Source organism: Ovis canadensis, chromosome X (assembly GCF_042477335.2).
Source record: "Ovis canadensis isolate MfBH-ARS-UI-01 breed Bighorn chromosome X, ARS-UI_OviCan_v2, whole genome shotgun sequence".
NCBI lineage: Eukaryota > Metazoa > Chordata > Mammalia > Artiodactyla > Bovidae > Ovis > Ovis canadensis.
In genome coordinates, this window is record NC_091727.1 from 56,410,267 (window position 1) to 56,438,238 (window position 27,972).

Sequence of the window (27,972 nt, forward strand, 5' to 3'; positions counted from 1 at the left end):
AATGACCCAGATAACCACAATAATGTGGTTACTCATCTAGAGCCAGACATCCTGGAGTGTGAAGTCAAGTGAGTTTTAAGAAGCATTAGTATGAACAAAGCTAATGGAGGTGATGGAATTCCAGCTGAGCTACTTCAAATCCTAAATGATGATGTTGTTAAAGTGTTGCACTCAATATGTCAGCAAATTTGGAAAATTCAGCAATGGCCAGAGGACTAAAAAAGGTCAGTTTTCATTCCAATCCCAGAGAAAGGCAATGCCAAAGGATGTTCAAAGTACTATACAATTGTGCTCATTTTGCCTGCTAACAAGGTTATTCTCAAAATCCTTCAAGCTAAGCTTCAACAGTACATGAACCAAGAACTTCCAGATGTACAGGCTGAATCTAGGAAAGGCAGAGGAACCAGAGATCGAATTGCCAACGTCTGTTGGATCATAGAAGAAACAAGAGAATTCCAGAAAATCATTTACTTCTGCTTCATTGACTACGTGAAAGCCTTTGCCTATGTGGATCACAACAAACTGGAAAATTCTTCAAGAGATGGGAATACCAGACCATCTTACCTGCCTCCTGAGAAGCTAGTATGCAGGTCAAGAAGCAACAGAACTGGACATGGAACAATGGACTGGTTCAAAATTGGGAAAGGAGTAGATCAAGGCTACATATTGTCACCCTGCTTATTTCTATGCAGAGTACATCAAGCAAAATTCTGGGAAGGATTAATCACAAGCTGGAATTAAGATTGCTGGGAGAAATTTCAACAACCTCAGAAATGCAGATGATACCACCCTAATGGCAGAAAATGAAGAGGCACTAAAGAGCCTCTTGATGAAAGTAAAAGAGAAGAGTGAAAAAGTGGGCTTTAAACTCAACATTCAAAAAACTAAAATCACGGCATCCAGTCCCATCACTTCATGGCAAATAGATGGGGAAAAAATGGAAACGGTAGCAGATTTTAGTTTCTTGGCTCCAAAATCACTGTGGACAATGACCACAGCCATGAAATTAAAAGGTGCTTGCTCCTTGGAAGAAAAGCTGACAGATCTAGATAGCATATTAAAAAGCAGGGACATTACTACACCCACAAAGATACATATAGTCAAAGCTATGGTTTTTCCAGTAGTCATGTACAGATGTGAGAGCCGGACCATAAAGAAGGCCAAGTGCCAAAGAATTGATACTTTCGAATTATGATGCTGTAGAAGACTCTTGAGAGTCCCTTGAACAGCAAGGAGATCAAACCAGTCATTTTCCTAAAGGGAATCAACCCTGAGTATTGATTGGAAAGACTGTTGGCTGAAGCTGAAGCTCGAATACTTTGGCCACTTAATGCATAGAGCTGACTATTGGAAAAGACTCTGATGCTGGGAAAGATTGAGGGCAAGAGAAGGGGGTGGTAGAGGATGAGACGGTTGGATGCATCACTGACTCAATAAGTAAGCAAACTCAGTGAGGGACAGGGAAGCCTGTCTTGCTTCAGTCCATGGAGCATGGAGTTGCAAAGTCATCTGAACAACAAATTGACATACAGCACTGAACAAGATTACGCTATCCAGCATAGTGATTAGACTTACTACATACATCATGGAATGATTGTTAAAATAAGTTTAGTGAGCCTACATCATCTCATAAAGATACAAAATTAAATAAAAACATTGTCTTTCTCATAAGGAGAGCACTTAGGATTGACCCTCTTAACAACTGTGACCCTCTTAACAACTTTCATATATAACATGTGGATGCATGCTTAGTGGCCTCATTGTGTCTGACTCTTTGCAACCTCATGGGTCCTTTCTCTTTTCTTTCTTGGACCCTTATAATGCAAATGTTGGTGCATTTAATATTATTCCAGAGATCTCTTAGGTTGTCTTCATTTCTTTTCATCCTTTTTTCTTTATTCTCTTCTGCAGCGGTGAGTTCCACCATTCTGTCTTCCAGGTCATCTATCCACTCTTCTATCTCAGTTATTCTGCTATTGATTCCTTCTAGTGTATTTTTCATTTCAGTTATTGTATTCTTCATCTCTATTTGTTCTTTAGGTCTCTGTTAAACACTTCTTACATCCTCTCAATCTTTGCCTCCATCTTTTCCCAAGATCTTCGATCATCTTCACTATCATTATGCTGAATTCTCTTTCTGGAAGGTTGCCTATCTCCACTTCATTTAGTTGTCTTTATATGATTTTATCTTGTTACTTCATCTAGGAGATAATCTTCTGCATTTTCATTTTGTTTAACTTTCTGTGATTGTGGTTTCATTCTGGAAGCTGCATGATTGTAGTTCTTTTTGCTTCTTCTCTCTCTGTCCCCTGGTGAATGAGGCTATCTAAGCCTTGTGCAAGATTCCTGATGGGAAGGACTGGTGGTGGATAGAACTGAGTCCTGCTCTGGTGCTCAGTAAAACTTTAATCCACTTGTCTGCTGATGGGTGAGGCTGTGATCCCTCCCTGTTATTTCTTTGGCCTGAAGTGAACCAGCCCTGGAGTCTACAGGCTCTATGGTAAGGCTAATTACAACCTCAGGAGGGCTCATGCCAATGGGTGCTTCCTAAGACTGCTGCTGCCAGTGTCTTTGTCCCTGCAGTGAGCCACAGCTGCCCCACACCTCTGTAGGAGACCTTCCAACACTAGCAGGTAGGTTGGTTCAGTTTCCTGTAGGGTCACTGCTCCTTTCCCCTGGGTCCTGGTGCACACAAGTTTTTTTGTGTGCCTTTCAACAGTCAAGTCTCTGTTTCCTCCAGTCCTATGGAAGTCCAGCAACCAAATCCCACTGGCCTTCAAAGTCAGATTCTCTGGGGATTCCTAGTCCCCTGGGTGCCAAAAGCTCAGCTTCTCTGTACACTGGTTCTGAATAAAATCTCAGGGACAGGGTTTAGGGAGAAGTAGAGAAGGATAGATGTTACTTTGTCAGGCAAAGGGGGCCACAGCCAGCTGATGCCCTCAAAACTGTGTGTCCCAACTTGAGGAAGATAGTGAGAAGTTTTATAGTAATTGTTCAAGGGGGACATAATCAGCTCTGGACATTCTTCTGATGGGTTGGTGATGAGATAAGTAAGAGTCAGCATCATCAAGTTTCAGGTCTAATTGGTCTGGGGTCTACATGCTCATGGGCAGCATATCACCATTAACTGTTAACTTCTCCCAGGTAGAGGGGAGTTCAGCATCTACAAAATAGCTCAAAGATATTGTTGTGTGTATCTGTTGATAGGAAAACAGGACCTTGCCCCAAGGCTGCTCTTGACTGTTTCTCCCTGGTCTCACCCCCTCTCCCTTCTCTAATTAACAACTGATTGAATCTGCCCATTGGTACTCAGGAAAGGTTATGGAGGCTGAATGAATGCTGAAAGAAATGGGGGACACAGAAAGGCTTTGTGCCCTGGAGCCCCACAGGGCCCTGTGTGTTATCACATTTGCTGGATGCCCAGGCTGGGAAGCCTGATTGGGCTCAAAACCTTCACAACAATGGGAGAACTTCCGTGGTATAATTGTTCTCCAGTCTGTGGGTCACTCACCTGGGAGTATGGGATTTGATTTTATTGTGATTGCACTCCTCCTTGCCTTCTCCTTTGTTTTTGAATGTGGGATATCTTTTCTGTTGGGTTCCACTGTCTTCTTGTTGATGGTTGTTCAGCAGTTGTGATTTTGGTCCTCTCACAGGAGGAGATGAGCACACGTCCTTCAACTCCACCATCTTGAACCAGTCTTCATTGTGGGTTTTACTTACATTTCCATGATGATTAGTGATATTGAGCATCTTTTCTTGTGCCTGTTGGTCATCTATATGTCTTCTTTGGAAAAATATTTATTCAGGTCCTCTGTCCATTTTTCAACCAAGTTTTTTGTTTTTATGATGTTAAGTTATATGAGTTCTTTGTACAATATATTTTGGGTATTAAACTCTTCTTGGATATCTTGGTTGCAAATATTTTTTTTACCATTCACTAGGTGGTCTTTTCATTTTGTTGATAGTAACCCTCACAGTGCAAAAGCTTTGTATGAATAGTTTGATTAGGTTCCATTTGCTTTTGTTTCCCTTGCCTGAGCACCACTCCCAAAATATTTCTATTACTAAGACCAGTAATATTTATATTACTAAAACTTACTGTGTTTACTTACCTGTATTTACTTCTAGAATTTTTGCAATTTCAGGTCTTACATCTAAGGTTTTAACCCATTTTGAAATTTTTTTGTCATGGTATGAGAGAGTAATCCAGTTTATTCTTTTGCATGTAGCTGCCAAGGTTATCTAGCTCCATTTATTGAAGAGGTTGTCTTTTCCCTATTGTATAGTCTTACTTCCTTTGTCATAGATTAATTGCCAAAAAAATGTACATTCATTTCTTGGCACTCTATTCTGTTCCATTGAGCTATGGCATTTTGTACCAGTACCAATGTGTTTTGATTACTGTAGCTTTGTAGTACAGCTTGTAATCATGGAGGTTGATACCTCTAGCTCTGTTTCTTTCAAGATTGTTATAGCTCTTTTGGGTCTTTTGTGTTTCCACACAAATTTTAGAATTATTTGTCCTAGTTCTGTGAAAAATGATGTTGGTATTTTTATAAAGATTGCACTGAATCTGTAGATTGCCTTGATAATATGGTCATTTTAACATTCTTCTAGTCCATGAAGATGGTATATCTTGTGTCATATTCAATTTCCTTCATCAGTGTTTTATAGTTTTTTGTGTAAAGGTCTTTAATATCCTCAGTTAGATTTATTCCTAGGTATTTTATTCTTTTGATGTTATTATAAATAGGATTGTTTTCTTAATTCCACTTTCTCATAGTTTGTTGTGAGTATATAGAAATGCAACAGATTTCTGTGTCTTAATTTCATATCCTACAACCTCCCTAAATTCATTGATGAGTTCTAGTAGTGTTTTCATGGCATCTTTAGGGTATTCTATGTATAGTACTATGTCATCTGCAAACAGTGACAATTTTACATCTTCCTTTCCAATTTGGATTCCTTTTATTGCTTTTTTTTCTATTGTGGTTAGGACTTCCAATATCATGTTGAACAAAAGTGCCAAGAGTGGAATGCTTTGTCTTATTCCTGATCTCAGAGAAAATACCTTCAGCTTTTCACATTGAGTATGCTGTTAGCTATCAGTTTGTCATTTTGTTAGCTATCATTTGGCCTTTATTCAGTGGAAGTATGTCTCCTCTATTCCCACTTTCTGGAGAGTTTTATCATAAATAAATGTTGAATTTTGTCAAAAGCTTTTTAGGCATCTATTGAGATTATCATATGATTTTTATTCTTCAGTTTGTTAATATGGTGTATTACATTGATTGATTTGCAGATATTGAATCATCTTTACATCCCTGGGATAAATACTACTTGATGTATGATCCTTCTAGTAATGCATTGTTAAATTCAGTTTACTAATATTTTGTTAAGGATTTTTAAAAAATTTGTGACATCTTTATTGAGACATAATTCACATGCCATACAATTCAACCATTTAAAGTGTACATACAGGTTTTTTTTAGTATCTCACAGTGTTGTGTAATCACCACTACAATAGCTTAGAACATTTTCATCACCTCAAAAAGAAACAACACACCTATTGGCAGTCAATCCCCAGGACCCCTTTTGCAGGCTCTGGCAACCACTAATCTATATTTTGTCTCAGAATTTGACTATTTTGGACATTTCATATAAACAAAATCACACAATAGTGGCTTCTTTTTGACTGATGCTTCATTTAGCTTAATATTTTCAAGGTTCATCCATGTATAAGAATGAATGTACTAGAGACTGTCATGCAGAGTGAAGTAAGTTAGAAATAGAAAAGCAAATATTGTATATTAATGCATATATGTGGAATCTTGAAAAATGGTATAGATGATCTTATCTGCAAAACAAATAGAGACACAGACATAGAGAACAAATGTGTACACACATAGCTGGGAAAGGGATGGGTGGGATGAATTGGGAGGTTGAGATTGATATATATATATATATATATATATATATATATATATATATACACTATTGACACAATGTATAAAATTGATAACTAATGGGAACCTAGTGTATACCTCAGGGAACCATAATCAGTGTTCTGTGGTGACCTAAGTGGGAAAGAAATCCAAAACAGAGGAGATATATGTATACATATAGTGTACCAAAGACAGCAGAGTAGAAGAATGTGTGCTCATCTTCCCCTGCAAGAACTCCAAAATTGCAGTTTGCTGCTGGGCAACCATCAACAGGAGAATGTTGGATCCCACCAAAAAAAAGATACCCCACATCCAAGGACAAAGGAGAAGCCCCAAAAGATGGTAGGAGGAGTGAAATCGTATTTAGAATCAAACTCCATATCTGCCAGAGAAGCTCAGAGGGCTCAAATGTTTGAGTGTCAACTGCGGAGGCACTAGTCAGCAGAGGCCTGCTGCGGGGACAGTGGCTCTGGCTGCAGCAGATCTGGGAGGTGCGGTGGGTGGCATAAGTCCTCTTGGAGGAGGTTGCCATTAGCCCCACCATAGGGCCACTGATCAGATGACCCACAAACTGGAGAACTGTTTTAGCAAATAACTTATCACACTGTTATGAAAGTTCTAGGGCCCACAACAGATTTCCCAACCTGGGGATCTACAAAAGGACTGAGAACCCCTAGGGAATTTGACTTTGAAGGACAGTGGGATTTGATTACAGAACTTCCACAGGACTGGAGAAACAGATGCTTGTAGGGAACAAACAAAACCTTCTGTGCACCAGGACCCAGGAGAAAGGAGCAGTGATCCCACAAGAGACTGAGCCAGAATTGCCTGTGAGCGCCCAAGAGTCTTCAGTGAAGGCGTGGGTCGATAGTGGGCTGCCATGGGGTCAGGGGCACTGAATACAACAGTCCTGGGAGCCTCAGCATAAGTCTTTTTGAAGGAGGTTGGCATTACCCCTACCATAGTTTGGCCTCAGGCAAAACTACAGGGAGGGAACACATTTCCACCCATCAAGTGGATTAAAGATGTACTGAGCATGACATTAAAGATTTACTGAGCATGACATTGCCCATCAGAGCAAGGCCCAGATTCCCCAACAGCCAGTCCCTCCCATCAGGAAGCTTCTACAAGCCTCCTATCCTTATCAATCAGAGGCCAGACAGAATGGAATCTACAGTCACAGAAAACTAACCAAATTGATCGCATGGATGACAGCCTTGTCTAACTCAGTTAAACTATGAGCCATGCCTGTGTATGGCCACCCAAGATGGGCGTGTCATGGTGGAGAGTTCTGACAAAATGTGGTCCACTGGAGAAGGGAATGGCAAACTACTTCATTATTCTTGCCTTGAAAACCCCATGAATAATATGAAACAACAAAAGGATATGACACTGAAAGATGAACTCCCCAGGTCAGTAGGTGTTCAATATCCTGCTGGGGAGAAGAGTGAAGAAATAACTCTGGAAAGAATGAAAAGATGGAGCCAAAGTGAAAACAACACCCAGTTGAGGATGTGACTGGTGATGGAAGTAAGTCTGATGCTGTAAAGAACAATATTACATAGGAATATGGAAAGTTAGGTCCATGAATCAAGGTAAATTGGAAGTGGTCAATCAGGAGATGGCAAGAGTGAACATCGACATTATAGGAATCAGTGAACTAAAATGGACCAGAATGTGTGAATTTAATTCAGATGACCATTATATACACTACTGTGGGCAAGCATCACTTAGAAGAAATGGAGTAACCCTCATAGTCAATAAAAGAGTCTGAAATTCTTTGGGTGCAATCTCAACAGTGACAGAATGATCTTTGTTTATTTCCAAGGCAAACCATTCAATATCACAGTAATCCAAGTCTATGCCCCAACCACTAATAATAAAGAAGCTGAAGATGAATGATTCTATGAAGACCTACAAAACCTTCTAGTTCAGTTCAGTTCAGTTCAATTGCTCAGTCATGTCCGACACTTTGCGACCCTATGAATCGCAGCATGCCAGGCCTCCCTGTCCATCACCAACTCCTGGAGTTCACTCAGACTCACGTCCATTGAGTCAGTGATGCCATCCAGCCATCTCATCCTCTGTCGTCCCCTTCTCCTCCTGCCCCCAATCCCTCCCAGCATCAGAGTCTTTTCCAATGAGTCAACTCTTCGCATGAGGTAGCCAAAGTACTGGAGGTTCAGCTTTAGCATCATTCCTTCCAAAGAAATCCCAGGGCTGATCTCCTTCAGAATGGACTGGTTGGATCTCCTTGCAGTCCAAGGGACTCTCAAGAGTCTTCTCCAACACCACAGTTCAAAAGCATCAATTCTTCAGCACTCAGCTTTCTTTACAGTCCAACTCTCACATCCATACATGACCACTGGAAAAACCATACCTTCTAGAACTAACACCAAAAAAGATATCCTTTTCATCATAGGGGACTGGAATGCAAAAGTAGGAATTCAAGAGATAACTGGAGTAACAGGCAAGTTTTGCCTTGGAATACAAAATGAAGCAGGGCAGAGGCTAATAGAGTTTTGCCAGAATGCACTGGTCATAGAAAACACCCCTTTTCAACAACACAAGAGACGACTCTACACATGGACATCACCAGATGGTCAATACTGAAATCAAACTGATTATTTTATTTGTAGCTGAAGATGGAGAAGCTCTATACAGTCAGCAAAAACAAGACCAGGAGCTGACTGTGGCTCAGATCATGAACTCCTTATTGCAAAATCCAGACTTAAATTGAGCAAAGTAGGGAAAACCACTAGGTCATTCAATTATGAACTAAATCAAATCCCTTATGTTTATACAGTGGACATGACAAGTAGATTCAAGGGATTAGATCTGATAGAGTGTCTGAAGAACTATGGATGGAGATTCGTAACATTGTATGAATGAGGCTGTGATCAAAAACGTCTCTAAGACAAAGAAAAAACCTGTGGTACATATACACAATGGAGTATTGCTCAGCCATTAAAAAGAATACATTTGAATCAGTTCTAATGAGGTGGATGAAACTGGAGCCTATTATACAGAGTGAAGTAAGCCAGAAAGGAAAACACCAATACAGTTTACTAATGCATATATATGGAATTTAGAAAGATGGTAATGATAACCCTGTATGCGAGATAGCAAAAGAGACACAGATGTGTAGAACAGTCTTTTGGACTCTGTGGGAGAGGGCAAAGATGGGATGATTTGGGAGAATGGCATCGAAACATGTATAATATCATATATGAAATGAATCCCCAGTCCAGGTTCAATGCATGATACTGGATGCTTGGGGCTGGTGCACTGAGACGACCCAGAGGGATGGTATGGGGAGGGAGGAGGGAGGGGGGTTCAGGATGGGGAACACATGTACACCCGTGGCAGATTCATGTTGATGTATGGCAAAACCAATACAATATTGTAAAGTAATTAACCTCCAATTAAAATAAGTAAATTTATATTTTTTTTAAAAAAGGCAATATGGTTGTCTGAGGAGGCCTTACAAATAGCTGAGAAAAGAAGAGAAGCAAAAGGCAAAGGAGAAAAGGAAAGATATCCGTTTGAATGCAGAGTTCCAAAAAATAGCAAGGAGAGATAAGAAAGCCTTCCTCAGTGATCAAAGCAAAGAAATAGAGGGAAACAATAGAATAGGAAAGACTGGAGATCTCTGCAAGAAAATTAGAGATACCGAGGGAAAATTTCATGCAAAGATGGGCACAATAAAGGACAGAAATGGTATGGACCTAACAGAAGCAGAAGATATTAAGAAGGGGCAAGAATACATAGAAGAACTATAAAAAAAAAAAGTATCTTAATGACCTATAAAGCCATGATGGTATGATCATTTACCTAGAGCCAGACATCCTGGAGTGCAAATTCATGTCGTCCTTAGGAAGCATCACTATGAAAAAGCTAGTGGAGGTGATGGAATTCCAACTGAGCTATTTTAAATCCTAAATGATGATGTTGTTTAGTTGCTGCATTCAATATGCCAGCAAATTTGGAAAACACAAGTGTCCCCAGGACTGGAAAAGATCAGTTTTCATTCAAATCTCAAAGAAAGGCAAGGCCAAAGAATGTTCAAACTACTGTACAATTGCACTCATCTCACACACTAGCAAAGCAACGCTCAAAATTCTGCAAGCTAGGCTTCAACAGTATGTGAACTGAGAACTTCAGGATGTTCTAGCTGGAATTAGAAAAGGCAGAGGAACCAGAGATCAAATTGCCAACATCTGTTGCATCATAGTAAAAGCTAGAGAATTCCAGGGAAACATCTATTTCTGCTTTATTGACTACACTAACATCATGAGAAATGCTGGACTGGAAGAAACACAAGCTGGAATCAAGATTGCTGGGAGAAATATCAATAACCTCAGATATGCAGATGACACCACCCTTATGGCAGAAAGTGAAGAGGAACTAAAAAGCCTCTTGATGAAAGTGAAAGTGGAGAGTGAAAAAGTTGGCTTAAAGCTCAACATTCAGAAAACGAAGATCATGGCATCTGGTCCCATCACTTCATGGGAAATAGATGGAGAAACAGTAGAAACAGTGTCAGACTTTATTTTGGGGGGCTCCAAAATCACTGCAGATGGTGACTGCAGCCATGAAATTAAAAGACGCTTACTCCTTGGAAGAAAAGTTATGACCAACCTAGATATTATATTCAAAAGCAGAGACATTACTTTGCCAACTAAGGTCCGTCTAGTCAAGGCTATGGTTTTTCCAGTGGTCATGTATGGATGTGAGAGTTGGACTGTGAAAAAGGCTGAGCGCCGAAGAATTGATGCTTTTGAGCTGTGGTGTTGGAGAAGACTCTTTAGAGTCCCTCGGAGTGCAAGGAGATCCAACCAGTCCATTCTGAAGGAGATTAACCCTGGGATTTCTTTGGAGGGAATGATGCTAAAGCTGAACCTCCAGTACTTTGGCCACCTCATGCGAAGAGTTGACTTACTGGAAAAGACTCTGATGCTGGGAGGGATTGGGGGCAGGAGGAGAAGGGGACGACAGAGGATGAGATGGCTGGATGGCATCACGCACTCGATGGACGTGAGTCTGAATGAACTCCGGGAGATGGTGATGGACAGGGAGGCCTGGCATGCTGCGATTCATGGGGTCGCAAAGAGTTGGACACGACTGAGCGACTGAACTGAACTGAACTGAATGCCTTTGACTGCATGGATCACAACAAACTGTGGGAAATTCTTCAAGAGATGGGAATACCAGACCACCTTACCCACCTCCTGAGAAATCTGTATGCAGGTCAAGAAGCAACAGTTAGAACAGGACATAGAACAATAAACTGGTTCCAAATTGGGAAAGGAGTGTATTAAGGCTATATATTGTCACCCTGCTTATTTAAGTTATATGAAGAGTACATCATGAGAAATGAGAGTCTGATTGAAGCACAAGCTGGAATCAAAATTGCCAGGAGAAATACCAGTAACCTCACATATGCAGATGACACCACACTTATGGCGAAGAGGAGTTAAAGAGCCTCTTGATGAAAGTGAAAGGGGAGAGTGAAAAAGCTGGCTTAAAGCTCAACATTAAAAAAAAAAAAAAACTAAGATCATGGCATCCGGTCCCATCACTTCATGGGAAATAGATGGGGAAACAATGGAAACAGTGAGAGACTTTATATTCTTGGGCTCCAAAATCACTGCAGACAGTGACTGCAGTCATGAAATTAAAAGACGCTTGCTCCTTGGAAGAAAAGCAACAACAAACCTAGAAAGCATATTAGAAGGCAGAGACATTACTTTGCTGACAAAGGTCCGTCTTGTCAAAGCTATGGTTTTTCATTAGTCACGTATGGATGTGAGAGTTGGACCATAAAGAAAGCTGAGTGCCGAAGAATTGATGCTTTTGAACTGTGGTGTTGGAGAAGACTCTTGAGAGTCCCTTGGACTGCAAGGAGATCCAACCAGTCCATCCTAAAGGAAATCAGTCCTGAATATTCATTGGAAGGACTGATGCTGAAGCTGAAACTCAAATACTTTGGCCACCTGATGCGAATAACTGACTTATTAGAATAGACTCTGATGCTGGGAAAGATAGAAGGCAGAAGGAGAAGTGTATGACAGAGGATGAGATGGTTGGATGGCATCGCTGACTTGATGGAGATGAGTTTGAGCAAGCTCCAGCAGTTGGTGATCCACGGGGAAACCTGGCGTGCTGCAGTCCATGTGGACACAAAGGACTGAACAAAATTGAGTGACTGAACTGAAAATTGATCCACTTGGCTGTACAGTAGAAACTAATACAACATTGTAAAGCAACTCTACTCAAAAAATAAAAGGCTAGTAAACAAAACAACAGCAACAAGAATGAATGTAATATTTCATTCCTTTTTATGGATGAATAATATTCCATTCTAAGTGTTTCTATTGCTTCCTATCCTCATCTACACTTTATAATCTTTTGTTTCATTTTTAATGAAAGTATAATTGAGTTATAAAAGTATGTACAGTATTCAATTTTTTGCAGATTATATTCCATTATGGATTTTTACAAGATATCATATATACTTCCTCATGCAGTATATATACTATATATACTTCCTCATGCAGTATATATACTATATATACTGCATATTTCCTATATAGTAAATCCTTGTTGTTTATCTATTTTATGTATAGTACTTTGTATCTATTAATCCCATACTCTTAATTTGTCCCTCCTCTACTTCCTCTCCCATTTCAAAAACCCAAGCTTTTTTCTTTCTCTGTGAGTCTATTTATCAAATTTATTTGTATTATTTTTTAGATTCTGCATAAAAATAATATCATATCAGTCAGTTCAGTTGCTCAGTCGTGTTCTACTCTTTGCAACCCCATGAATCGCAGCATGCCAGGTCTCCCTGTCCATCACCAACTCCCTGAGTTTACCCAAACTCATGTCCATTGAGTCGGTGATACCATCTAACCATCTCATCCTCTGTTGTCCATTGTATTTGTCTTTCTCTGACTTATTTCACTAAGCATAATATTCTCTAGGTCCATGCACTTTGCTGCAAATGGAAAGATTTCTTTCCTTTTATGACAGTAATATTCCATTGTGTATATGTTTCATACTTTCTTAAACCATACTTTCTGATGGACACTTGGGTTACTTCCACATCTTGGCTGTTGTAAATAGTGCTGCTAAGAGCATTGAGATGCATGTATCTTATCAAATTAGAGTTTTCATTTTTTCCAGATACATACCAAGTAGTAGAAATGCTGGATCATATGGTTTAGTTTTTTATGAAAACTCCATACTGTTTTCCACAGTGATTACACAAATTTACATTCCCACAAACAGTGTAGGAGGGTTCTCTTTTCTATAAATCCTCTCCAGCATCAATTATTTATATACCTTTTGATGATAACCATTCTGAGTGCTGTGAAGAGATACCTCATTATAGTTTTTTTCCCTATTTGCATTTCCCTATTGCATTTCCCTAATAATTAGTGATATTGAGATCTTTTTGTTAGCCAACTGTATTTCTTCTTTAGAAAAATGTTTTTTTAAGTTTTCTGCACATTTTTTGATTGGGTTGTTTGTTTTTTTCAGTATTGAGTTGTATGGGTTGTTTGTATATATTGGATATTAACTGCTTCTTGGTCACATTGCAAATATTTTCTCTCACTCCATAGGTTATCTTTTCATTTTGTTGATGGTTTTCATTACTGTGCAAAAGCTTTTAAGTTTGATTATGTCCTATTTTTAAATATTTTCCAATTATTTGTTTTGCTTTGGGAAACTGATCTAAGAAAATATTGCTATGATTTATGTCAAGGAATGTTTTGTCCCTGTTCTCCTCTAGAAGTGTTATGTCTTAACATTTAGGTCTTTAACCATTTTGAGTTTATTTTTGTATGTGGTTTAAGGGAATATTCTAATTTTTTTTAATCTACATGTCCAGTTTTCCCAGCACCACTTACTGAAGAGACTCTCTCTTGTCTATTGTATAATCTTGCCTCCTTTGTCATGGGCCATATCTGTGTGGGTTTATTTCTGGGCTCTCTATTTTATTCCATTGATCCATGTGTCTGTTTTAGTGCCAATACTATAATGTTTTCATTACTATTGCTTTGTATTACTACACAGTCTGAAGATCTGAAGTTAGGGGGTGTGATTCTTCCAGCTTTCTAATTCTTTGTCAAGATTTTTTTTTTCAATTCTGGGTCTTTTTTGGTTTCCTACAAATTTTAGGATTATCTGTTCTAGTTCTGTGAAAAATGTTATGGGTATTTTGATAGGAATTGCATTAAATCTATAGATTTCTTTGGGTAGTATGGCCATTTTAGCAATATTAGTTCTTCCATTCTAAGAACAAGTGATTATCTTTCCATTTCTTTGAGTAATATTTAATCACTTTTATCAAAATTTTATAGTTTTCATATGATGAGTCTTTCACCTCTATTCCTAGAGTTAAATAAGATTTTTTTCACTTTCATTTTCTGATATTTCACTATTAGTGTATAGAAATACAAAAGATTTCTGGGTATTAAACTTGTATCCTAGTCCCTTTCTGAAATCATTTATTAGTTCTAGTAGTTTTACATATAGACTTTAGTATTCTGTATATAGAGTAGCATGTCATCTTCAGATAATGAGTTTTATTCCTTCCATTCCAATTTGGACAATGTTTGTTTCTTTTGCTTGCCTCATGGCTATATCCAAGACTTCTAATAATATGTAAAACAGAAGCAGTGAGACTTGGCATCTTTGTCTTATTCCTCAATTTGGCCGGAAGGTTTTCAGCTTTTCTCCACCGAGTATTATGTTTGCCATGAGTTTGTTGTAAACAAACACATCTTTATTATATCCACTTTGATGAGAATTTTTATTTTGAATTTTGTCAGATGCTTCTTATGCATTTATTGAGATTATCAAGTGCTTTTTCCTTTCTTTTTGTTAATGTGCTGTATCACATTGATTGATTTCTGTATGTTGAACCACCCTTGTGACTCTAGAATGAATCCAGCTTTATCATCATGTATGATCCTTTTTATGTATTGTAACATTTGTTTGCTAATATTTTGTTGAGGATTTTTGCATCTATATTCTTCAAAGATATTAGCCTTTGATTTTCTTTTTTGTTGTGTTTTGTCTGGTTTAGGTATCAGGGTAATGGTGGCCTCATAGAATGAATTTGGAAGTGTTCCCTCTTCTTCAATTTTTGAATACTTTGAGAATATAGGTGTCAACTCATCTAAATGTTTGGTAAAATTCACCTGTGAAGCCATCTGGTCCTGGACTTTCCTTTCTTGAGAGTGGTGTTTTATTACTGATTTAGTTTTATTACTAGTAATTGGTCTAATAATGGTTTCTATTTCTTCTTGGTTCAGTCTTGGGAGATTGTACATTTCTAGGAATTTGTCCATTTCTTCTACATTGTCCTTTTTATTATCATATACTTTTTCATAGAAATCTCTTATGATCCTTTGTATTTCTGTGGTATCAGTTGTAAATTCTCCTTTTTCATTTCTGATTTTATTTACTTGGATCCTCTCTCTTCTTTTTTATGATTCTGATTAAATGTTTATCAATTTTATCTTTTAAAGAACCAGCTCTTAGTGTCATTGATCTTTTCCATTTTTTAGTCTCTATTTCATTTATTTATTAGAGAAGAAATTTTTATCATTTACTTCTTTCTATTAACTTTTGGTTATATTTGTTTTTCTTTTTCTAGTTCCTTTAGGTATAAAATTATAGATTGTTTATATGAGATTTTCCCACCTCACTTATCCTCTGTTCTGCCTCAGTTATTCTACTGTTGGTTCCCTCTGGAGGGTTTTTGGTCTTATTTATTGCATTATTCATTATTGATTGACTCTTTTTTATTTTTTCTAGGTCCTTGTTAGACATTTCTTGCATCTTCTCAATCCTTGTCTCTAATCTATTTATCTGTAACTCCATTTTGTTTTCAAGATTTTGGATCATCTTTACTATCACTATTCTGAATTCTTTTCAGGTAGACTCCCTATCTCCTCCTTTTTTATTTGCTTTGGTGGATTTTTATCATGTTCCTTCACCTGCTGAATATTTCTCTGCTTTTGCATTTTGTTTAGATTGCTGTGTTTGGGGTGCCCTTACTGCAGGCTGGAAGTTCGTGGTTCCTCTTAATTGTGGAGTCTGCTCCCTATGGGTGGGGTTAGACTAATGGCTTGTCAAGGATTTCTGATTGGGGGAGCTTGTGTCTGTCTTCTGGTGGGTGGAGCTGGATCTCTTCTCTCTGGAGTGCAATGAAGTGTCCAATAGTGAGTTTTGGAGTTTCTATGGGTTTGGCATGGCTTTGGGCAGCCTGTTTTTTTAATGTTCAGGGTTGTGTTTCTGTTTTGCTGGAGAATTAGTATGGTGTGTCTTGCACTGGAACCTTTTGGCTCTTGGGTGGAGCTTGATTTCAGTGTAGGTGTAGACACTTTTGGGTGAGCTCTTGTCTATTAATGTTTCCTAGAGTTAGGAGTTCTCTGATGTTTCACAGTTTTGGAGTTAAGCCTCCTGCCTCTGGGTTTCAGCCCTTCTCTTACAGTAGCCTCAAGAATTTTCCATCCATACAGCATAGAAGATAAAACCCCTAGGTTATTGGTGAAATGACTCTCCACAGCCAGGAGCACCCAGAGAGATTCACAGAGTGATATACAGAAGAGAAGAGGGACCAGGAGGAGAAAAGGGGAAGTCAAAAGGGGAGGGAGCAATCTAGCCAGTAATCAAATCCCTAAGTACTCTCCATAGCCTGGAACACCCAGAGAGATTCACAGAGTTATGTAGAGAAGAGAAGAGGGAGGAAGGAGATAGAGGTGACCAGGAGGAGAAAAGGGAGAGTCAAAAGAGGAGAAAGCAATCAACCCGGTAATCAAATTCCTAAGTGAAAATGGATACCAAATATTAGATTCTTAGCAGTACAAAATTGATAACAAATATCAAAAAGCAAAGATTAAAAACCTAGAATAGATGTTAGACTCTCAAAAATACAATATAAAAATACAAAACATAATCACAAAATTTTTTAAAATATATATGGAACTTGTTTTAAAAAATAGGTTTTTTAAAGTAATAGTAGGCTATAAAAATGAAAGTTAAAGGAGTAATAAAAAACTAATTTTAAAACAATAATTAAAAAGTGATAATAGTAAAAATATATCTAGAAATTTCTCTTTGGCTGTTGTGGGCAGTGTGGGGTCAGTTCAGTGTCAGATGGTCCCTTGTTCCGGCTTGTACTTGTTCTCAAGGTCTATAGGTACCCTTAAAATGCACAGTCTCCATTACTAAATGCAGGGTTTTAATCTGTTGCACCTGTCACTTCCAGAGCAGTTCCCCCTTCTTTGTTTATTTTGGCTTCCTTCCTCTGCAAGTCTCTTCAGTATCTAATTTCCACCCTGACACTAGGGGGCAAAGGTGGCCACTAATTTAGGCTCACTTGTTCAGTTGTGTTGTGGGGAGGGAGGGACACTGCAAACAAATACCACTGGCATGCAGTGGGGAATGCTCACAGTGGATGGACCACATTAGGTTTGCCACAGCCCAAGGCAGCATGTACTTCCCAGGTCTACACTGCTCAGGCTCCAGGGTGCTCTGCAGGGGCACTGTCCCAAGTGGGCCCTGCATTTCATGCAATTCCCAGGTATAAGCCACTCAGGTTCTCCACAGGGGCTCAGACCCAGATGGGCTGTGTGTTTTGTGCCCTTCCCAGGTCCGAGCAGCTCAGGCAACTGGGTGCTTGACGAGAGCACTGTCCCAGGTGGGCTGTGCTTTTATTCACCTCCCTGGTCCTGGTCACTCAGTTTCCCAGGTGTGCCACTAGAACACAGTCCCAGGTGTTTTGTGTGTCTCCTCTGGGGAGCTGATCTTAGGCTGTGACACTCCTGACAGATGTCAACCTTCCAGGATCCCAGGAAGATGTGGTTAGCAACTGGGAACCTGCTCACAGTTTGGTGGAAGATGCAGTCTCTGGGTCTGAGCTTGCAGCAGCCCCTTGCCTTTTGGCTCTGGCTGTCACAGGCCAGCCTCTCTGCCTTCAGGGAGGGAGGGCCCTGTGTGGCAGCCAGCTTGCTCTTCTTTGGTTTTCACTCAATCCTTTGTTCTGTGATAGTGCCAAGGGTCACCGTGAGGCTTTAGAGCCTTTTGCAGGAAAAGCCTTTTTTTTGGTCTCTGGTGTTCCCAGGATTTGGGTTATCTCACCTTAGCTCCTTCAGCATTTCCTCAGGGCATTCAGGCCCAGTCCTTACCCTAAGGACCAATGATGCAGCCCACGTCCCCCTGCCCAACCCCCACTTGCTGCAGAAGGACATCAGCGTCTGGGCCACTTCTCTGCTGGCAGTTGTGGTTAGGTGCATATTCTGCGGATTTTTTTCCCCTCCCAGTTATGTTGCCCTCTGAGATTCCAAAACTCCCCACAGACATGGCTGTGAGAGCATTTCCTGCTGTGCGGAAACTTCTCCTTCACGACTCCCTCCCCAGGAAGGGTCTCCATCCCTAAATCTTTTGTCTCTGTTTTTGTCTTTTATATTTTGTCCTATCTCCTATTGAAGAGATTGGGCTGCCTTTCTGGGTGCCTGGTGTCCTCCACCAGTGTTCAGAAGTTGTTTTGTGGAAGTTGCTCAACATTCAAATGATCTTTTGATGAATTTGTCAGGGAGAAAGTGGTTTCCCGTCCTATTCCTCTGCCATCTTGGGATTGCCCCCTCCAGTTTTGTTTTATCTCCTTGTAGTTTATTTATAGTCTCATAACATTGTGGTCAGAAGAGTTGTTTGATATAATTTCAATTTTCTTAAAATTTACTGAGATGTTTTCTTCAGCCTAACATGTGATCTATTCTGGATAATTTTCCATGTATAGTCAAAAGTAACTTATTTTCTGCTGCTTTTGAATGGAATATATATAAAGAACAGTTTGTCTTATGTATTAAGGACAATATTTCCTTATTGGTTTTCTATCTAGATAATCTGTTTATTGATATGTAGGTTGTTATTTGCTCTTGTGTTGGGTGTATATATGTTTTCAATTGTTATATGTTCTTCTTGGTTTGATCCCTATGTCATTATGTAACATCTTCCTTTGTCTTTGTTATAGTCTTTGTTTTAAACTCTATTCTGTGTGATGTAACTATTGCTATCCTGGCTTTTGTTTAATTTCCATTTACATTAAATACTCTTTTCCATTCTCTCACTGTCAGTCTGTATATATCTTTAGATCTTCAGTGAATTTCTTTTAGGTGCATATATATGGGTTTTTTTTTTTTTAATCCCTTCAGCTACTCTACATATTCTTTTTGGAGCATTTAGTTCATATTTATATTTAAAGTGACTACTGATAAGTATTGCTTATTGCTATTTTTTCATTATTTTTGTATTTCTTTTTGTTCTTTTCTTCTTTTCCTCTCTTCCTTTGTGATATGAAGGCCACCTTTAGTGTTATGTTTGGTGGCTCAGAGGGTAAAGCGTCTGCCTGCATGCAGGAGACCTGAGTTCGATCCCTGGGTCTGGAAGATCCCTGGAGAAGGAAATGGAAACCCACCCCAGTACTCTTGCCTGGAAAATCCCATGGACAGAGAAGCCTGGTAGGCTACAGTCCGTGGGGTGGCAAAAGAGTCGGACATGACTGAGTGACTTCACTTTCACTTTCTTTAGTATTATGTTTAGATTCCTTTCTCTTTTTTGTATGTATGGTTGTTGTTCAGTCACTCAGTCATGTCCAACCCTTTGTGACTCCATGGACTGAAGCATGCCAGGTTTCCCTGTCCTTCACCATTTTCGTGAGCTTCCTCAAACTCAGGTCCATTGAGTTGGTGATGCCATCCAACCATCTCATCCTCTGCCATTCCCTTCTCCTCCTGCTTCTATCTTTCCCAGCATCAGGATCTTTGTATGTATATCTAATAATTATATATATATGTTGTTGTGGTGGTTGTTTAGTTTCTAAGTTGTGTCCAACTCTTTGCAACCCCATGCACTACAGAACACCAGGCTACTCTGTCTTCCATTATCTCCCAGAGTTTGCTAAAATTGATGTCCATTAAATAAGTGATGCTATCTAGCCATTTCATCTCATCCTCTGTTGCCCCCTTCTCCTTTTGCCTTAATGTTTCCTAGCATCAGGGTCTTTTCCAATGAGTCAGCTCTTTGCATCAGGTGGCCAAACTATTGGAGCTTCAACTTAAACGTCAATCCTTCCAATGAATATTCAGGGTTGATTTCCTTTAGGATTGACTTGGTTTGATCTCTCAAGAGTCTTCTGCAGCACTCCAATTCAAAAGCATCAGTTCTTCAGTGCTCAGCCTTCTTTATGGTCCAACTCTCACATCTGTACATGACTACTGCAACAACCATAGATTTGACTATATGGTCCTTTGTCAGCAAAGTGATGTCTATTTCTCAATATGTTGTCTGGGTTGGTCATAACTTTCCTTCCAAGGAGCAAGCATCTTTTAATTTCATGATGGCAGTCACTGTCTGCAGTGATTTTGGAGCCCAAGAAAATAAAATCTGTCACTGCTTCCACTTTTCCCCCTTCTATTAATATTTGCCATTGAGTGATGGGATCAGATGCCATGATCTTAGTTTTTTTAGTGTTGAGTTTCAAGCCAGCTATTTCACTCTCCTCTTTACCTTCATCAAGAAATGCTTTGGTTCCTCTTCACTTTCTACCATTAGAGTGGTACTATCTGCATATCTGAGGTTGTTGATATTTCTCTTGGCAGTCTTGATTCCAGCTTGTGATTCATCCAGCTTGGCATTTCGCATGATGTACTCTGCATAAAAGTTAAATAAGCAGGGTGACAATATACAGCCTTGTTGCACTCCTTTCCCAATTTTGAACCAGTCAGTTGTTCAATGTCTGGTTCTAACTGTTGCTTCTTGACCATCATATTGGTTTCTCAGGAGACAGGTAAGGTGGTCCAGTACTCTAATCTCTTTAAGAATTTTCCACAGTTTGTTGTGATCCACATAGTAAAAGGCTTTAGAGTAGTCATTGAAACAGAAGTAGATGTTTTCCTGGAATTCCTTTGCATTCTCCATGATCCAATGAATGTTGGCAATTTGGGCTCTAGTTCCTCTACCTTTTCTCAACGTAGCTTGTACAACTGCAAGTTAGTTCACATACTGCTGAGACCTGTGCTGTGTGCTGTGCTTAGTCACCCAGTTGTGTCTCTTTGCAACCCTATGGACTGTAGCCCGCCAGGCTCCTCTGTCCACAGGGATTCTCCAGGCAAGAATACTGGGGTGAGTTGCCATGCCCTCCTCCAGGGGATCTTCCCAACTCAGGTATCAAACCTAGGTCTTCCACATTGCAGGCAGATTCTCTACCATCTGAGCCACCAGAAAAACCCAAGAATACTGGAGTGGATAGCCTATCCCTCCTCCAGGGGATCTTCCCAGGAGTCATACCTATGACCCAGGAATCATATCAGGGTCTCCTGCATTGCAGACGGATTCTTTACCAGCTGAGCTACCAGAGAAACCCCACTGAGGCCTAGCTTGAAAGCTGTTTCATAGCCCTAAGTTTTTGCCTCTTAATCCCACTCACTTATTTCACTCATCCCCCAACCTCTTCCACTCTGGCAACCACCAGTTTGTGTATATGAGCCCATTTCTGTTTTGTTATGTTTGTTCATGTGTTTTCTTTTCAGGTTTCACATATATATGAAATAATACTGTATTTGTGTTTCTCTATCTGATTTATTTCACTTAGCATAATAACCTCCAAGTCCATCCATGTTGCCACAAATGACAAAATGTTCTCTTTTATGACTGTGTGATATACCATTATATATATAAAAATATAGACATGTATGTACATTATATATATATATATTATATGTGTGTATGTATATACATATGATGTGTGTATATGTATGTATTATATATGTATACATTATATCTGTGTGTGTGTATATATATATATATATATATATATATATATATATATAACATGTTCTTTATCCATTCACCTATGAATGGACACTTACAGTGGTTCCATATTTTTGTTATTTTAAATAGTATTCAGTGAACATAGGGGTATGTATATCTTTTTGAGTTAGTGTTTTCATTTCTTTGGATAAATGCCTAGAAGTGGAATTGATGGGTTGCATGGTAGTTCTATTTTTAGTTCTTTTGAGGAATCTTCATAATGTTTTACATAGTGGCTGCATCAATTTATATTCCCACCAACATTGCACAAGGGAACCTTTTCTCCACATCCTCACCATCAGTTGTTGTTTCTTGTATTTTTGAAAAGTCATCAGAAACTTGTGAGGTGATAGCTTATTGTCATTTTGGTTTGCATTTCCCTGATGATTAAAGATGTTGAGCATCTTTCCATGTGCCTGTTGGCTATCTGTATGTCTACATTGGCAAATGTCTGTTCAGGTCCTCTGCCCATTTATTAACCAGTTTTTTGTTTTGTTTTGTTTTGTTTTTTTTTTGTATTGGGTTGTATATGTTCCTGATATATTTTCCGTATCAACCACTTACTGGGTATATCACTTGCAATTATCTTCGTCCAGTCAGGAGGCTCTCTTTTCATTTGGTTGGTGTTTTCCTTCACTGTGCAAAAGTCTTTGTTTCATATAGTTCCATTTGTTTATTTTTGCTTTTGTTGCCTTCCCTGAGGATACATATACAAAAAAAAATATTTCAAAGAGCTCATTGCTTATGTTTTCTTCTAGTTTTATGGTTTCAAGTCTTACATTTAAGCCTGTAATCCATTTTATTTTATTTTCATATATTTGTAAGAAAGTGGTCCAGTTTCATTCTTTTCAATACAGCTGTCCAGTTTTATTGAAGAGGCTGTCTTTTTTCCATTTATATTCTTATTATCTCTTTTGTCATAAGTTAGCTGATCATATGAGTGTGGATTTATTTATGGACTCTCTGTTCTTTTCCCTTGATCTGTGCCAGTTCCATACTGCTATGAATTCTATAGCTTTGTAGTATGGAAGTGTGACAGCTCTAGTTTTGTTCTGTCAAGATTGCTTTGGCTATTAGGAGTCTTTTGTGTTTTCATCTAAGAACTGTGTTTTTTCTTGTTCTGTGAAATATGCCATTGATATTTTGATAGGGATTGCATTTAATCTGTTGATTACTTTGGGGAGTATGGACATTTTAACAATATTGAGTCATCCAGTTCATGACTGTGATATATTTTTCCATATTTTGGTGTGTCATCCTCAGTTTTTTAATCATTGTCTTATTGTTTTGAGGTTACAGGTCTTTTTACTTCCTTGGTTAAATTTATTCCTAGGTATTTTATTATCTTTGATGCAATTATAAATTGGATTCTTTTCTTCATTTCTCTTTCTGATAGTTCATCATTAGTGTATAGAAATGCAACAGGTTCCTGTATATTAATTTTGTGTCTGCAAATTTCTTAATTCATTACCTTTACTACATTTTTGGTGCAGTCTTTGGTGTCTTCTCTATATAGTATTCTGTCATATGAAAATAGTGATTTTTTTACTTTTGCTTTTCTTATTTTGATGATTTTATTTCTTTTTTGTACCTCATTGCTATGGCTAGGTTGAGGATTTTTGCATCTATATTTATCAAAGATGTTGGCCTGTAATTTTCTTTCTTGTAGTGTTTTTGTCTGGTTTTGGTATCAGGATAATGGTGGCCCTATAGAATGAGTCTGGAAGTAGTCCTTTGTCATTTTTTTTGAAACTGATAGATATTAACTCTTCTTAAAATATTTAATAGAATTCATCATGAAGCCATCTGGACCTTGATTTTTCTATGGGAGGGTTTTTTGATTACTGATTCAATTTCATTACTAGTAATGAGTCAGTTCATATTTTCTGTTTCTTCATGATTCTGTATTGGATGATTATATGATCTAGAAGTTTTTTTCATTTCTTCTAGGTTGTTTAATTTGTTGGCATATAATTGTTCATAGTATTCTCTTATAATCCTTTGTGTTTCTGGTGTGTAAAGTTATAATTTTTCCTTTTTAATTTCTGATTATCTTTTTTGGGGTGCTCCTTTTTTTCTTGATCAGCCTAACTAAATAGTTTCTTGATTTTGCTTGTCTTTTTAATGCCATGATCTTACTTTTTTCAGCGTTGAGTTTCAAGCCAGCTTTTTAACTCTCCCTTTTAACCCTCATCAAGAGACTCTTTAATTCCTCTCTTAAACCAGCTCTTACTTTCATTGATCTTTTGTATTTTTTAGACTCTATCTCATTTATTTCCTCTATTATCGATTATTTTCTTCCTTCTCCTAAGTTTGGGCTTTGCTTCTTCTTCTTTTTGTAGTTCCTTTAAATGGATATTTAGATTCTTTGAGATTTTTGTTTCTTCAAATACACCTGTATTGTTATAAAATTCCCTTCCGCTTTTGCTGTGTCCCATAGATTTTGGGACATGCAAAAGAATGCTCAAACTACACTACACTGTGCTCATTTCACATGCCAGCAAGGTTATGCTCAAAATCATTCAAACTAGGCTTCAGCAATACGTGAACTAAGAACTTGTAAATGTACAAGCTGGGTTTTGAAGAGGCAGAGGAATCAGAGATTAAATTGCCAACATTCATTGGATCATGGAGAAAGCAAAGGAGTTCCAGGAAAACATCTACTTCTGCTTCACTGACTACTCTAAAGCCTTTGACTGTGTGGCTCACAACAAACTGTGGAAAATTCTTAAACAGATAGGAATACCAGACCACCTTACCTGCCTCCTGAGAAATCTCTATGCAGATCAAAGAAAAAAAAAAAAACAGAACTGGACTTGGAACAACTGACCGGTTCAAAATTGGGAAAGGAATATGAAAAGGCTGTATATTGTCATCCTGCTTATTTAACTTATATGCAGAGTACATCATGAGAAATGCTGGGCTGGAAGAAGCACAAGCTGGAATCAAGATTGCCGGGAGAAATATCAACAACCTCAGATATGCAGATGGTACCACTCTAATGGTAGAAAGTGAAAAGGAATTAAAGAGTCTCTTGATGAGAGTTAAAAGGGAGAGTGAAAAAGCTGGCTTGAAACTCAACGCTGGAAAAACTAAGATCATGGCATCTGGTCCTATCACTCAATGGCAACTATTAATAGAAGGGGAAAAAGTGGAAGAGGTGACAGAGTTTATTTTCTTGGGCTCCAAAATCACTGCAGACGGTGACTGCCATCATGAAATTAAAAGATGCTTGCTGCTTGGAAGGAAAGTTATGACAAACCTGGACAGTGTATTAACAAACAGAGACATCACTTTGCTGACAAAGGACCATATAGTCAAATCTATGGTTGTTGCAGTAGTCATGTATGGATGTGAGAGTTGAACCATAAAGAAGGCTGAGTGCCAAAGAATTGATGCTTTCAAACTATGGTGCTGGAGAAGACTCTTGAGAGTGACTTGAACTGCAAGGATATCAAACCAGTCAGTGTATTAGCCACTCAGTTGTGTCCGACTCTTTGCAGTCCCATGGACTATAGCCTGCCATGCTCCTCTGTCCATGGGATTTCCCAGGCAAGAATACTGAAGTGGGTTGCTGTTTCCTTCCTAAAGGAAATCAACCCTGAATATTCATTAGAAAGACTGATGCTGAAGCTGAAGCTGAAGCTTCAATACTTCGGCCACCTGATGTGAAAAGCCGACTCACTAGGAAAGGCCCTGGTGCTGGGAAAGATTGAAAGCAAGAGGAGAAGAGTGTAACAGAGGATGAGATGGTTAGATAACATCACCAACTCAATGAACATGAATTTGAGCAAACTCCAAGAGACAGTGGAGGACAGGGGAGCCTGGCATGATACAGACCTTGGGGTTGCAAAGATTTGGACACGACTTAACACTGAATACAACAACATAGATTTTAGAGGTGTTTTTCCATTTTCATTTGTCTCAAGGTATATTTAGATTTTTTTATTGACCTATTGGTTATTTAGCAGCACGTCATTTAGTGTCCTTATGTTTGTGTTTCTTCCAGTTTTTTTCATGTAGTTGATTTCTAGTTTCATAGTGTTGTTTTCAGAAAAGATGTTTACCATGATTTGAATCTTCTTACATTTAATGTGACTTTGTTTTATGGCTTAGCATGTGATGTATCTGAAGAATGTTCTATGCACACTTGAAAAGAATATGTATTCTGCTGCTTTTTTATAGAATGTTCTATGTATATCTATTAAGGTAATCTCATGTGTTAAGGTAATCTAATTTGTTAAGGCCAGCGTTTCCTTATTGACTACCTGTTGGCTGATGTATCCATTGATGTAACTGGGATATTAAAGTCCTCTAAAATTCTTGTGTTTCTGTCTCTTTCTTCAGTTATTTCTGTTAATATTTGCTTTATATATTTAGGTGCTCCTCTGTTGAGTGCATAAATGTTTACAAATGTTATATATTCTTGTTGGATTGACCCCTTTATCATAATTTAATGCCCTTCCTTGTTTTGTTACAGTCTTTGTGTTAAAGTCTGTTTTGTCAAATATAAGTGTTGCTATTATGGCTTTCTTTTAATATCCATTTGCACTTTCAGTCTGTGTGTGGCTTTAGATCTGAAGTGAGTTTCTTGTCAGCAGCATATATGTCCCCTATTTTGGTATCCGTTCAGCCCTCTATTTCTTCTGATTGGAGAATTCATCCATTTAAATTTAAAGTGATTATTGATAGGTATTTACTTACTGCTATTTTGTTCATTGTTTTCTGGTTGTTTTTGTAGTTCTCTGTTCTTGTCTTCTCCTCTTGGTTTCTTGTGTTTTGATGGATTCCTTTAGTAATATGTTAGGGTTCCTTAAGAAAGTAAATCTAGTAACCATCAGTGACATACTGAACAGCACAGGGAACTCTGATCAATATTCTATAATAATCTAAATGAGAAAAGAACATGAAAAAGAATATATACATGTACATGTGTAACTGAATCACTTCACTGTATACCTAAAACTAACACAACATTGTTAATCAGTTATACTCCAGTATAAAATAAAAGTTTTAAAGAAAAGTAAATCTTAAGTTTTCATCACAAGGAAAAAATGTAGCCATGTATAATTATTGATTTAACTAGACTTACTCTGGTGACAATTTCACAATGTATACAGATATCAGGTCGTTAGGTTGTATACCTGAAATTAATGTAATGTTTATTTCAATTATATTGTCATTTAAAAATAAGACAACTCTGGTTGTCCTCTGGATCTTTTTAAATTAATTTTGCCTAATTAGGCCAGGTTCATGTCATCTAGTAACTGTGTAATTTTCCAGGAAGTGATGCTTGAAGATATCAGAAATCTGGGAAGTATGCCATTAGTAGGGAAGGTGGCCGAGTCTTAGGTTTTTTACTTCAAGGTTTGACCTTGAGCAAAATCCTTTTCCTCTCTGAGCTTTGGTTTTCTTATTTCTAAAACAAATTTAATAATGTCTTCCCTAACACACATGACTGTTGTAAGGTTTGAAGTATAATAACATATTATCAGGATTAGCACTCTTATACTACAAGTAAACTCCCCATTCTGTAGGCCACTAAAATTGTACCCTAGGACTGGCATCTACTCAGTGCCTATAATAGTATCTTCTGAAAGGCACCTTTGAAAGGAACAGGGTTCAGAGACCACATTCAAGGATGATGCAGACTCAAAATGGAGAAAGACGTTGAGTCAGGAGTATGTGTATGGCACCAAATCTCAAAAAGGGAGTTTTGAGTACTAAGCACTTAAATTTTGGAATTGAGACAAAATGATGCTCTATGTTATCCTTTTCTCACCCCACTCATGTTTTTTTTTTTTCTTTCTTCTCCTGTCGTTCCAGGTGCATGATGACTGCAGGAGACGGTTTTCCAAGGAATGCTGGTTTGGAAGTCATCGATCATCAGTCATTCCTCCCACTGCCCTGAGCGACCCCAAAGGTGATGGTGAGTAGCTAAATGTTAATCTCAGAAATACATTGTGGAGGGAAGGAGGGTGCAAAGCCTGGGGGAAATGACTGCAATTAAATTATTCTGGTCAACTAGTCAAGCATTTCTGAAAGTACAAGTGTGCAAATGTGTAGAGCATACCTGTGTGCTCAGCAGCTCAGTGTGTCCTACTCTTTGCAACCCCATGGACCATAGCCCACCGGG

The 27,972-nt window shown here is 38.4% G+C and overlaps 1 protein-coding gene across 1 annotated transcript in view; it reads left to right on the plus strand.

Annotated features, from left to right (window-relative positions):
• Positions 1 to 27,972, plus strand: part of DGKK (diacylglycerol kinase kappa) — a 175,794-nt gene that overhangs the window by 87,740 nt on the left and 60,082 nt on the right. Inside the window, exon 8 of the mRNA XM_070291185.1 lies at positions 27,663 to 27,765. Coding sequence (XP_070147286.1) covers positions 27,663 to 27,765 — 103 coding nt within the window. The remainder of the gene's footprint in view (positions 1 to 27,662; positions 27,766 to 27,972) is intronic.